Raw genomic sequence first — 12,725 nt, 5'->3', positions numbered from 1 at the left:
GGCAGATGAAATTTACAAGATTACCCTGATTAATATTTTTGCTAAATATATTATATTCACAAAATTATATTTCTTAAAATACTACCTTCCTTTTATATATTTAAGGATAACTATTTTAAAACGTGTTTGACTGCTGGCAAAAAACTATTACATTATTTATACATTTACACATTAGCAGATTCCAGAGGTTTTTGTTTTTGTTATTTTATTTTTCATGCACATTTGTTGTAAATTTTAAATTCTTGTCATATCATTTTTATACTGTGAGGTATATTTATTGAAACATATAAAAAGCTGAAATGTCTGGAACATGTAAAGCATTACACGTGTATTTGAATGAATTAAATTTTCAGAATAAAAATGAAAAAAGACTTAAAGACTAAAAACTTAGTCTATGAACAAATTACTAAGAGACAATAAAATGGTCTCAGTATGAATGTGATTTAAAAGTTGAAAAGCCATCATAATGTACTACAGATGTGAAACATTATAAGGTTTCAGTTAACTTTCTGGCTCATAAAAATTGTTCAGTAACTTATAGCTGGAATATATAAGTATAGTTGTATGTTTACAAATGATTTTTCATGTTTTCCTAGAAGAAAATATTTGACAAATAGTTGGCCTGTACAGTTAGTGTACATTTTCTTTGAGGAAAATTATTTTACCAACACAATATTTATCAGAAGTTCTTCATGTAGCTTGTTATTGGTTAAAATGCAAAGTAAATATTAGCTTTCAACAGCTTTATAAACAGATTATCCCTCATGCTAAAGACTATGCAGTCTGTCAACATATAACACACATTCAATATGCAGTTATGCAGTTGTACAAAAAAAAAAACTGAGAATGGTCTTTGATTTCAGCTCTTTAATGATGTAAATGACTGAACAAGACATGAAAAGAGTAATGTGGCTTTGCAGGAGCACATGATCACAACAGCATCATTCCTCAACGAAAATATGTGTGTGGCAGACTGTCAGCTCCATTGAGAATAATCATGATTCTAACATGCCGTAATGACAAAATCAATTACAACATCTGGCAAGTTTCACTTAATGAAATGTACAGAGACCAATCTGAAATCAACATTACACTTAAAAAGCACATTGTGTTTCAAACAAATACATAGTTAAGAGCAACTGTAAACATATTTCTCCATGTGCATGTTGCTGTAACGATGTATATGAAATATAAAAATACCTATTGACATTTACAAAATCAAATAAATTAATATAAACAAATACATACAAATTTAAGGGTCCTTTTAAGAACTATTACTACAGATTCATGTTAAGGGATTATTATAAGGGAAAGCTCAAATTCTACACAAGTCTGGTCATTAACACTTGATGATTTTAAAATAAAAAAAAGCACTATACAACTATCCACAGTAAACATGAAAGATTTGGGACATTTCTACACAGAAAACTATTGCAACACTCAAGGTAATTGGCAAATGGAATTATATTTAAGACAGCTGGAAAAATCTTTGATTCCATGTTTTTGGCTGAAAATGACATTTCCTTGAATGCATCTTTTCTAGGTCTGGTAAGGAAGAGGCAGAGCTAAGTGAACAATATCAACAAAGATCTGTTGTACTCAACTGTATCTTTCAATGAGCCATGAATTACTCTGTCAGCATGTACTAACACTGTCAAAATGTAAGATTAATCTCAAGGAATGAAAAAGACTTTCAAATAATGGCAAAGATCTGTTTCCCAACATGATGAGAAATATTTTGCTATACAGAACAATTCAACAGTTAAATGTAGGTCTTTACATATTGCTTCAACAGTGGTCCATAGTGTTATGTTTTGATAAATAGCATAGTGGAAGGTAAAATGAAACTTTCAGTCAAAAATCCAGATCCAAACCTTGAATGGTGGTGTAATTGCACAGAAAATAGCAAACTGTTGAGAAGGATTAGGTACACTGCTGCCTGAGAATTTTTTGATGTGGCTTCCTTCTATCATGTGTTAACCAAATACTGAAACAGAGGAGTATTTCTTTTAAAAGGATAGATCAGATTATTTGAAGTGGGACTGTGTGAGATAATTGTCAATAGCCAGGGTGTTACCTACAGCAGATGCCAGTTGGCAACCAGTTTATAGAGGCAGAGAGGGGCACCTGCACAGAAAATAAGCAATGAAATGCTGTGGCTCCACCGTTATAGAAGCCAAATATTGCTTTCGCAAAACCAACCAAACTCCGTGGGCTAAGTCAATCATTTTACCTCGCAGATAACAGGAGTTTTTTTGTGTTATTTTATGACATTTGTGTATTAAAAGAATAGTTCAGATTCACTGAAGTCAACAGAACAACAGAAACAAACTAACAGACTGAGGCAGAGGTAAACCAGCAACTGCCTTATCCTGTGAAGTAAAATTACAAATCTCGCATGTGAAGTTTGGTTTGGGGAGAGCCATATTTGACTTCTTGTATAACAGTGGTTTCCCACATGAAAGGACTGTCTGAGGGGGCCCCTCTGTAGCTCAGCTGGTAGAACATGCATCCCACATACTGAGACTGGTGGTCCTCTGCAACGGCCACCCGCTTGACTCCCGCCTGCAGCCCATTTGCTGCGTGTCACCCGCTCTCTCTCTCTATCCCCTTTCCTGCCATAGCTTCAGCTGTCCCTATCAAGTAAAGGCACAATGGCCAAAAAACAATCTTTCAAAACACACAAAAAAGAAGTCTGTCTGAGTAAAGTAAGTGAACTGAAGTAAAGCGGTGAAAATATTCTAAATATGGCGTACACTTAGCTAAAATACTTTTGTATTCAGAGTCTAAAATACTTTTTTGTTGCTTACCCCGTCCAAAGCAGTTCATTGCTTAGCTTCTGCGCTGTTACCCCTCTCTGCTTCTCCAAACTAGAAGCATGTTGACTGCCATCTACCGCAGCTAATACACTGATTACTGCTAAGTATCCCATACAGCCCCACTTAAAATAATCCGAACTATTCCTTTAAGTTGTGAGGTACTGAAAAAGCAGTTCATGCTACATAAAATGATATCCATTTAGAGGAATAATAAGCAACCAATAAATGAGACATATCTTCACTGTGTTCATATTTTCAAACAAATGAAAGTTGGGTTTGTGGCTTTTCTTAAATACGTTTAGAAATGTTTACGGGGAAGCAGTTTTCAAAGATGAGTCCCAGAATATAAGAAGGTATGGCTCTGTGTATCCCATCAGGCCTCGGTGCTAACAGGATCACATTGGTTGTCTTTGTTGATGAAGATATCACACACCGCCTCGGTTGGCAACTTGACGAAGCAGACACAGAAACAGCACAAGCTACAAAGTGTCTGACAGTAACGCTGACGCTGTCCATTATCCAATCAGCCTCCGCATCACAGCGGGTCTCGAGAAGGGCCAGCAGTACTCGTTGGGGACGGGCCCGTTGACATTGCACTCAAAGAAGGAGAACATGGGGAACCAGATGCGAGCGCGTCGGCTCTGCTGGTAGGCCCGGGTGTTGGCCAGAGTGTGGTAATACAGGAAGAGTCTGGTAGTGATGTAGAACGCTATAAACACGTCAATGGAGTAGTGTTCATGTGCAGCCAGGATGAAAAAGATACCGAAAAGATTCAGGACCCAGGACAACGTGTGAATGAAGTTCCAGCTTCGTGGAGTGTCTGTTTGTAAAATAAGGAAGAACAGTTGTAGATACAGTCAACAAATTAGCTTTTTTGTTATTTTGGGGCTCGATGCACCATCCAGAAATTTATCATATTCTATGGCGACAGATGGCTTCTGTCCCTGTCAGACTATTACACATAATTTATCTATATTTATATTGTATATCTGCAACAGTGCAATAATGAACTGACAGTACAACAACTTGTGCAATAACTCCAACCATGCAATAATAATTTAACTGTGCTACACACTGGTATATATGCTGGTACCAATACTGTATACTTGAATTAATACACTTATTTATATTATTCCTGCATTTAACATTTATTTTTGACCCCTTTTCGCTTTATTGTTAAGATACACTGATGTTGTATTGAAAAAAAGATATATGTATATATACATATTATTTTTACATACTTCTTATTTATATTTTTTATCTATTTGTCTATTTCTATTTTTATTTTCAATGTAATTCTGATTCTGAGACAGATGAAGGCTGCTTTTTATTTCTGTTGTAATACCAGTGAAGGACACTGGGTGGCAATAAAGGGACAATGTTGCTAAATATGGTTGCACTGCTTCGGTGTCTTCCTCATGATTTATTACTTTAACCATCTGATGTCACAGCTTTTAATAACAGCTCATAATTTCTCATGATTTTCATGAATGAGGTTGGACAAAAAAAGTCTGGCAGTCAGTGTGACAGTATTAAGGGAACTGTGTGAAAGTCTGAACGCAAAGTAAAATGAGAGCATTGACTGGAGTTTTAGTGAAAATAAGGCTCTAGTTTAAAATCCTGTCAAATACAAAATAGTATTTTATAAGTTTCTGCTTGGTTATCAAAGCCAATTGTTTTGTATGCATCAACTTATGCACGCAGTAAGTGCAGACTAAACCCACTAACAAACACTGAATCACGTGACCTACATGCAACTTAAACTCATATATCTGCAACACCAAAGGAAACTTGCTTCTCAATGGACACAATCAGCATCTCACTGTCCAGATAATACTGTGTCAAACAGGTTTCCATTCAACTAAAGTAACAGCTGGCTCATCATCCTGAATCTCTATATTTTTATTTATTTATTTTTTTTTTAATTGGGGTCAAAAACTGTTGTTGCAGTATGTGAACTTTAAATAATTTAGAGGACTTGAAACTTAAATTCAGACCTTCGACTGAAATGATAAAGCAAAATTATAACATATCTGTCAGGTTAATGCATCAAACTTTTATTCATTTGCAACATTAAGGGAAAGGGCATTTAGGTAAACCCAGAATTAAACAAGACTAAGTAGCATCAATAATGTTTAGAGCTTCACTTTGCTCTTTTAAGAATCAAAAATCAGTTACTGTTAATTATTCCATGGCTATTTTACCTCAATCTAACATTAAAGGTTTATGTGGCTTTTGAAGGATAGAGTTAATTAGCTCTGTTACCCACTGAATGTAAAACAAAATTATAAAAATTACCACAGATTTAAAAATTACTCACACTCTGTGACAAAGAAGTTGAGCATGGTGAGAACCACAGTGTGGCCGCTGAACATGTAGTCGCCACATGTATGCACTCCTGTCAGGGTCATCCCAAAACCGCTCCAGATGGCCACAGCTCGCTGCAGTTTTGCCCACATGTCACCATACATCTAGATGGAGAGAACAAGAGAAAGTGTGACCTTTCAAAGAGGAAGAGATGCGGTGGTTACGGACTGGTACACAAAAGATTCAACCGCCGTTACCTTTCCTGAGCATTGCAGGTGTTGTCCCGGCACAGACAGGGAGGTGACAAACATGGTGATACAGCGCAGCATGAACACCGTCCCCATGAGGCTGCACAAGCGCCGCAAAAGAATGGACCTACAAATGGTGAGAGACCATTAAACTGTGTCCTCCATTGTGCCGATTTATTAATCTGTGCAGTGATAACATCCATTACGCTTGCTTTATCACCTAAGAAATACTGCTAGGATACATGCAAAGCTGACTTTTTTTTCCCTCAAATATGTTTACTGAGTGTTTTTTGTGAACACACAGCAACAACAAAGAGCTCAGCAAAACATGGGCCTACACAATCAGCGACAATAACAGTTGGTAAATATTATGGAAAGAAAATAATGGAAAGAAAATAAAACTCTCAACTGTACAATACCTAGGCTCATTTTATAGAGAATAAATAATTAAAATAAAACCCAAGACAAAACAATCAAAATTTGGAAGACAAATAAGAGTGGTGTGGGCAGGTCAGGCAGGTCAGTTTGTTTTAGGTTTGTCATTTATCATGACATGAAGATACTATTTCTAGCAGCGTCTGCTCGAACTAGTTCATATACAAAACTGCACCAAATATTTTTTCCCATATCTTCCAAATATACATTCAATATGCTCACATTTTTTGGAGAGGACCAAACACAACAAGTGTAGGTTCCCAGTGAGATTTTACATTTTAGGCCCAAAGGTGAAAACTGGGGCTTCGTTTTGTTTCTGTTGTTGGGAGAAATTTGCACACAGTGCAGGATTTCAAATTGCAGCAATCTAGAACAGTTGCACATAGACAACTTCTTCGTCCATATCACATCCCATTTATCCTCGTCAATATTTACAATGCTGATTTTAATTGACCCTCAAACTATTATTCATGCTTCATGAATGGACTATTGTCATGGTGTTTTAAAAAGTATAAATCACAAATCAAACAAATTTTAATGACCTTACATGGACTACCAATTGTTTTAGGATTGGTTTTAAGACTTTACTTATTACTTTTAAAGCCTGCATGGCCTGACCCCAGAATACAAATCTGAACTATTGTCCCCCGACCAATCAGTGAACAGCCTCAGCCTCTGCCTAAGGAATTCCAATATCTTCATTATCTTCTTTCAAAGACTTTTTTTTTTGATCAATCAAGAGACTTTCTTATGATAGTTTCTTTTCATTTTTAGGTTTATTTTAATTCTAACTATTGAGTTACACTGAGTGTATTCTGAAGGACCTCTGTGTTATGTTTTCAGGTCATCCCATTCTTGTGAACGTGATCTCTCAAGAACATCTTGAGGAAATTTCTTCAAATGTCCACTTGGAAAGATTTTGATGATTAAAGTTCAAGGTCAAGGGAACTCACTAAACATTTTCTTTTCATGTTAATATTAGCAGAACTTTTCAAGTCTCTGCTGGTTGCATCTGACAGTGGGATTGCAATAGGTGCTTCACCCGCTGTTGCTCATTCATATATTATAATGCATTTTAGTGTTGTGTTTAATGTGGAACTTTGGTTTTGACAAGTACTACACAAATTAACTTCATTGTTATTATTACTATTGCACTAATGTGAAATACTCCCTGTTAATGTACCTGTGTTTATGGAGCAGCAGAACCAGCAACCAGATATTACAGAGGATCACTCCACATGCTTCAGCCATGGCAAAGGCCCATGGTATTCTAGGCACACTGTTGGAAAGAGGAAAAATAAGAGATTAATGCTTTAGTATCAATAAGGTGTTGCACAAAAAGGTAACTGACAACAATACTGGTAATCTTTCAATCAATTTAACCATTTATCAATTAAAAACTAACTCCAAACATTCGTTAGTACAACTTCTTTAATGTGAGGATTTGCTGATTTGATCTGTTTTACATTATTATACACTGATTATCTTTGGATTTTTGACCTGTACTTTGTACAAAACAAGCAATATTCTGTGATTTTGGACATTTTATCAACTAAGCCACAGATAAAAAAAAAAAACAAATACTGAAGTATTGTATACATAAGTATATATAAGTCTCAGCCAAAAAAACAGGGTTTCTGCAGGTTTCAGAATGTTACATTTAAGATTTTTAAGACCATTATGAATGCAATTTAAGATCTATTTCACAACCATACTGGCAAAGAACAATACAAGGCATATGAAGGAAAATCAAGAGTCCCAAGAGTACAACATTTAATTTATAAACCTGTCAAAATGTTAGCATTTTTTACTGTATTGTTAAGGGCAAAAATTCAGATTATTGGATTTTAGACTCTTAATGACCCGTTGACACCCTGTAAAAAAGACCTTTGTAACATCTTCATAAAATACTACAATTAAGGTTTGGATATCAAACAGGTTCTATTTCTATGCTGAAAGTTTCTAACGTCAAGACTACAGCTGCAACTAATAATTATTTTCATAGTTGATGAATCGGTTGCTTATTTTCTCTATTAATCAATAATAGCTGTTTGGTCTATAAAATGTAAGAAATGGTGAAAAATGTTGATCAGTGTTCCTCAAAGCCCAAGACGATGTTCTCAAATGTCTTGTTGCATCCATAACTCAAAGATATTCAGTTTACTGTCCCGGAGGAGTTTAAAAAAAAATCATATTTAAGAAGCTGGAATCAAAGAATTTTGATCTTTTTTTCTTACAAAATTACTCAAACTAACAAATCGGTTACTACAACACTAAATAGCAAAAATCTAAAATCATTACCTGGCATCTCCATGAAATCAGCTCTCCCAATAAACTCAGACATTCCACGAAAACCTCAAAGCTGGTCATAAACAACGGGTCACACGACAAAGTAGGTCACTTTTTTAAAAAAATAAAACACTCAAAAGATCTCTTTGAACCAAAGCTAACCCATCAGGAATATGTGAGGACAATAATAGAAACAAGCTACAAGGAAGTAGGGCAATTATAATGTCCACCATCTGGTGTGATACCCTGACAGTTGATAAAACTTTGGAATTTAACAGCTGACTGTTCTGTTGTTTTTTTTATGGCAACCCAGAGCCCCAGGTCAGAAAACAAAGGCTCAAGAGTGTCTTAGCTGTCACACACCCACCTGTCTAGGAAAATATCTGGCAGTGGAGGGTATGTCCGCATGTCAGGCACCCTCTCATGCACGATGACCATGACGAAGGACGTGAACCCGAACACAAACACCACATAGATGGAGCTCAGCACTGTCTTCCAGTACTCTGGATCCAGGCGCCTCGTCTGTTGCTTGTATTTCCCGTTAGTGTACTGGTGATACTCCTCTCCCACTGGTGCAGTGTCAGTGCTGTCACAGTCCCTGCCAGAGTCTCCATTACACAGCCAGTCCAAACTGCCTCCGGAGCCTGTGGGAGAGTGGCCATCATAAGGAAGACCCAGCTCCTCCAACACGTCTAAGTTCTGTTTTTGCAGCTTGCGGATGGACACCATGAGCCGCTTGATGTCACCCAGCACCTTGAGCTCCAGAGGTGGTGAGCGGAGGTCATACTCGCTGAGGGCAAGCAGGCTGGTGCCGTCCAGTCGGTGCTTGTTGCACAGCAGGTCCACATAGTCACAGAAACCCTCTTCTTTAAGCCACTTGGCAACGTGTTTGGGCGTCCAGCGACGGACACTCAGCTGTGTCATTTCCTCCTCACTCTGAAGGCTGGAAAAAACAGCATTAAAATGAGTTAAGTGCATCTCAAACAAGTGAACTCTACCTTACTGTCAAAATCAGTCCCTTGTTGACTTCCTCACCGACAAAGGAATCTTAAGGAGAAGGAAGCACTCTTATTTCCACTGAATCAGCAATCCTAATTCCAAACAAACTACGCAAGACTGCCACATAAACAGAAAATAACTTCACTTTGTGACAAAACTGTAAGGGATAAACAAGCTTGAGACCCTGAGCTACACAGACAAGCTGAGCATTCACAACTTGAGCAAATATTTGAGACACAGGCAAGAGTTTGCTAAGATAAGTTTGCACAATGGACACCCCACCCTGAAAATTTAGGTGAAGGAGCAGACATATCTCCAAGGCCAGACAGACACTTTAATAATGACTGGATGGTTATTACCTCTAATCTTATTACACTAAACAGAATAATTATTGTTTCAGCTTAACACAAGTGTCAGTGGCACCAAATCCTTTCTCTAAAATCTGTTACCAGGACTGCCAATAACAGTGGTGGAATGTAACTACTTACATTCACTGAAATACTGTGCTTGAGTACACATCTGAGGTACATATACTTAAGATTCACATTATTTTATAAAGATATTTCTGCACTAAACATATGAAAATTTGTTGACCTATGGTTTAAACAATGGCTATGGCTATGTGAACATAGAGACGTGAGTTTATATGACATACATGCTCCCATTTGTAGTCAGTGTTGTCTCAATTAATGTTTATCATGATTGTCTGTCTGTGTATTTATTATTGTTAGTTTTTATGTCTATATGAGAATGTTGTATACTGTGTTTTACTCCTTAACAGCCTAACCTGGAAAAAGGGCAGCAAATTAGCAATGGTCAGAGATCCTGCATATGTTGCCTACAAATATTGTCCCTGTCAAATACCAACAGTTTATGAAAGTACACCTGAAAGTAATAGTCAATTAATCAACTGACAGAAAATTAATTGTGAATTATTTTGATAATCATCTAAGTTATTTTTCCTGTAAATATTTTTCCTGATGCTTTTCCCCGATTAATACCTTTTGTTTTCATACTCCGAGTATTTCTTTAAGAATTACTTTCACAGAGTAGTATCAGTACTTTTACTTAAACTAAACACCTGAATACTTATTCCACCACTGACCAAGATATCCATACAATATTTGCACATCTATCTATCTGTGAAGGCATTAAACAGTATTTTGTCACTATAGCTTTTGTAGTTTACACAAGGTCAGTAACTTTGTCCAAAAAAGACCACCCATCTGCAATAACCCACATCACAGGCTATCAATAAGGTGGGGCCATGAGCTATTCTTGCTAACTTCATTCAAAATCTTGTAAGATAACATGCCAACATAGTAGTTGATGGTTTATATAATCATAAGCATGCCTGAGGTACACATGAAAACAGGCGAAAGCATCCTGTCTTCTACCACAACAACCCTGCCCCAACAGGCTAATTCAGTATTAGCTAACGTTAGCTAACAAGCTACTTGCTAGCTTGATCAATACGTGCACCTTGTGCTCACTCACCCGGACTGAGACGTAACAGAGGACGATATAGAAACGTGTTTATTCAGCTAGCTAGCTAAATAGCATCGCGCAAAAATCTGAAGAAATCGTATTAGCGTTTGCTGAAATAACACGGGGTTGTTGGAAATCATTTCGCCCTGGATTCGCGCTGGTTAGCATCATTGTTGATGTCGCGTTTATAAAGGAACCCTTGATTTGTGAAACCCTCGCGAGATTGGTACGCGTTGTTTCGCCATTGTCTAACTTGTAGTAATTGAGTGTGTTTTATAGTCTGACAACTCTGCATTCAAAATCTGTGTGGGTTGTAAGGGACAAAAGCACTGGTTAAGGTTAGGAAAAATAATAGTTTTTGTTAAAATTATCCATCTCGCGAGATCTTTCGCGAATCTGGGGTTGCTTTCTAGTCATGGCCCACTGTTGACAACACAAGGTGGTAATGTCCAGAATAGATGCGCACTTAAAAATTCAGTTACACGGGGCTTGGTTCCAACTGGCCAACAGTGGCGCTTACTGGTGTTAAGTGGGTACTGCAGCGTCTTTAATTCTACAGTATAGTGATTTTTATGATGAAAAGCAAGTAATTATTTGTGCAGTTAAGGAGCATATAATAAGACATCATAATTGGACATAAAACACACTTCAAAAAGATATGGAGGCATGAGGTTGACCAACATTGAGAATATGGGTCACTGATTTAATTTTAGACCAAGAACACCTGTCCTTGTCAGTACCAACATGGCTGTAGTAAAGCCTCAACAGAGTTTGAGAAGAAATGTGGGGACAAGTGAATCATAGAAATGAATGGTTTCAGAGAAGAAATTTGTTATGTAGGCAGTGATGAATGTGCAGTCAACTATGAACAGTCCACAGGAAAGTAAAGTAGTTTCTCCTACCACGCCTTCTGTCAAAGACTTGGTGAAGGTTTTGTATGGAGGAAAACGGTTTGGTAATCATGTGGATGAAGTTTGGCCTAACCTATTCATTGGTGACATGTAAGTCTTTGCCATTACTATTGACAGTTTATTAGAATATAGATTGCTTTATTGTGTTTAGTGTGTTATTATAATACCTGTTTCCTTTGTCCGCAGGTCGGTGGCCAATGATCGCTACAGTCTGTGGAAGCTGGGAATCACTCATGTTGTGAATGCAGCTCATGGGAGGATGTACTGTCAGGGGAGTCATGACTTCTATGGCTCCACTGTGGATTATTATGGAGTGCCTGCCGATGACTCACCATCCTTTGACCTATCTCGCTATTTCTTCCCCTCTGCTGAGTATATTCAGAGTGCACTTGACACGGCTGGTGGTAAATGCCCATCGCGTTGTTCTATTGTCCCTCAGTTTTATCTCTGTCTGCATGTCACTCATCCTAACCAGAGAAGAATCCAAGTATCATCTCATGTTTTAGGCTAATTCTATTTTTTCTCTTCTTCTCCTTGACTAGCTCGGGTTTTTGTCCACTGTGCAGTTGGCGTGAGTAGGTCTGCCTCCCTCATCCTGGCCTACCTAATGATCCACCACCGTTACACCCTAGTCGAGGCCATCAATAAGGTCAAAGAGAGCAGGTGGATCTTCCCAAACAGAGGATTCCTCAAACAGCTTCGTGCTTTGGATATGAAACTACACAAGACATCATGAGTAATCTGAATTGATTTTCTAACTGATGGAACCTCAAACGCCTGTTATCCCTCCAGATAAGTGAAGAATTCTGCATCTGCCAGTGGAGGGAGATACTGTACTTTGACTTTAATCAGTTTCTTTCAAGAACAGTATTGAATGAACTCTCCTTGACTCTGGTGCAGTGTTTGATGTGAATCACGCTGTCTGTTCACAGGATATTGACCCTTATATTAATAAGATATCAGTGTAATCAACTCACCCTGAGGCAGAATCCATTTTAAGACAAACACATAATAACTTATTTAACCGTTGTATTATGTTACCTGCTGTACATTTAATTTAAAACACCTTGGTTTCACTTTAAATCAAAATATGGTACTGAACATTCAAATTCCTAAATTTGATTAATTAAATATTTGATATTTATATTCTGTCACTCTGTCACCACTTTATTTTAATTTAGTATTTATAAGCAGCATGTGAACAATCAATAGATGGCTTATATAACACA

The 12,725-nt window shown here is 37.2% G+C and overlaps 2 protein-coding genes across 2 annotated transcripts; one reads left to right on the top strand and one right to left on the bottom strand.

The window, feature by feature from the left end:
- Positions 1-2,770: 2,770 nt before the first annotated feature.
- samd8b (sterile alpha motif domain containing 8b) lies at positions 2,771-10,753 on the bottom strand. The gene is made up of 6 exons (XM_084740018.1): positions 10,595-10,753; positions 8,466-9,041; positions 6,993-7,088; positions 5,384-5,501; positions 5,140-5,290; positions 2,771-3,639 (listed from the first exon to the last, which is right to left on the bottom strand). Exons 2-6 carry the CDS (start codon positions 9,020-9,022, stop codon positions 3,335-3,337), a joined length of 1,227 nt encoding a protein of 408 aa, XP_084596144.1. The 5' UTR covers positions 9,023-9,041; positions 10,595-10,753; the 3' UTR covers positions 2,771-3,334.
- Positions 10,754-11,146: 393 nt separating this feature from the next.
- On the top strand, positions 11,147-12,725 carry LOC146312099 (dual specificity protein phosphatase 13A). Its single transcript, XM_084740024.1, has 3 exons — positions 11,147-11,586; positions 11,683-11,900; positions 12,039-12,725. Exons 1-3 carry the CDS (start codon positions 11,432-11,434, stop codon positions 12,230-12,232), a joined length of 567 nt encoding a protein of 188 aa, XP_084596150.1. The 5' UTR covers positions 11,147-11,431; the 3' UTR covers positions 12,233-12,725.

Source organism: Lutjanus erythropterus, chromosome 17, assembly GCF_056507025.1.
Source record: "Lutjanus erythropterus isolate fLutEry1 chromosome 17, fLutEry1.hap2, whole genome shotgun sequence".
Classification (NCBI taxonomy): domain Eukaryota; kingdom Metazoa; phylum Chordata; class Actinopteri; order Lutjaniformes; family Lutjanidae; genus Lutjanus; species Lutjanus erythropterus.
The sequence above is the reverse complement of the archived record's forward strand: the minus strand, read 5'-3'. Positions and strand labels throughout refer to the sequence as shown.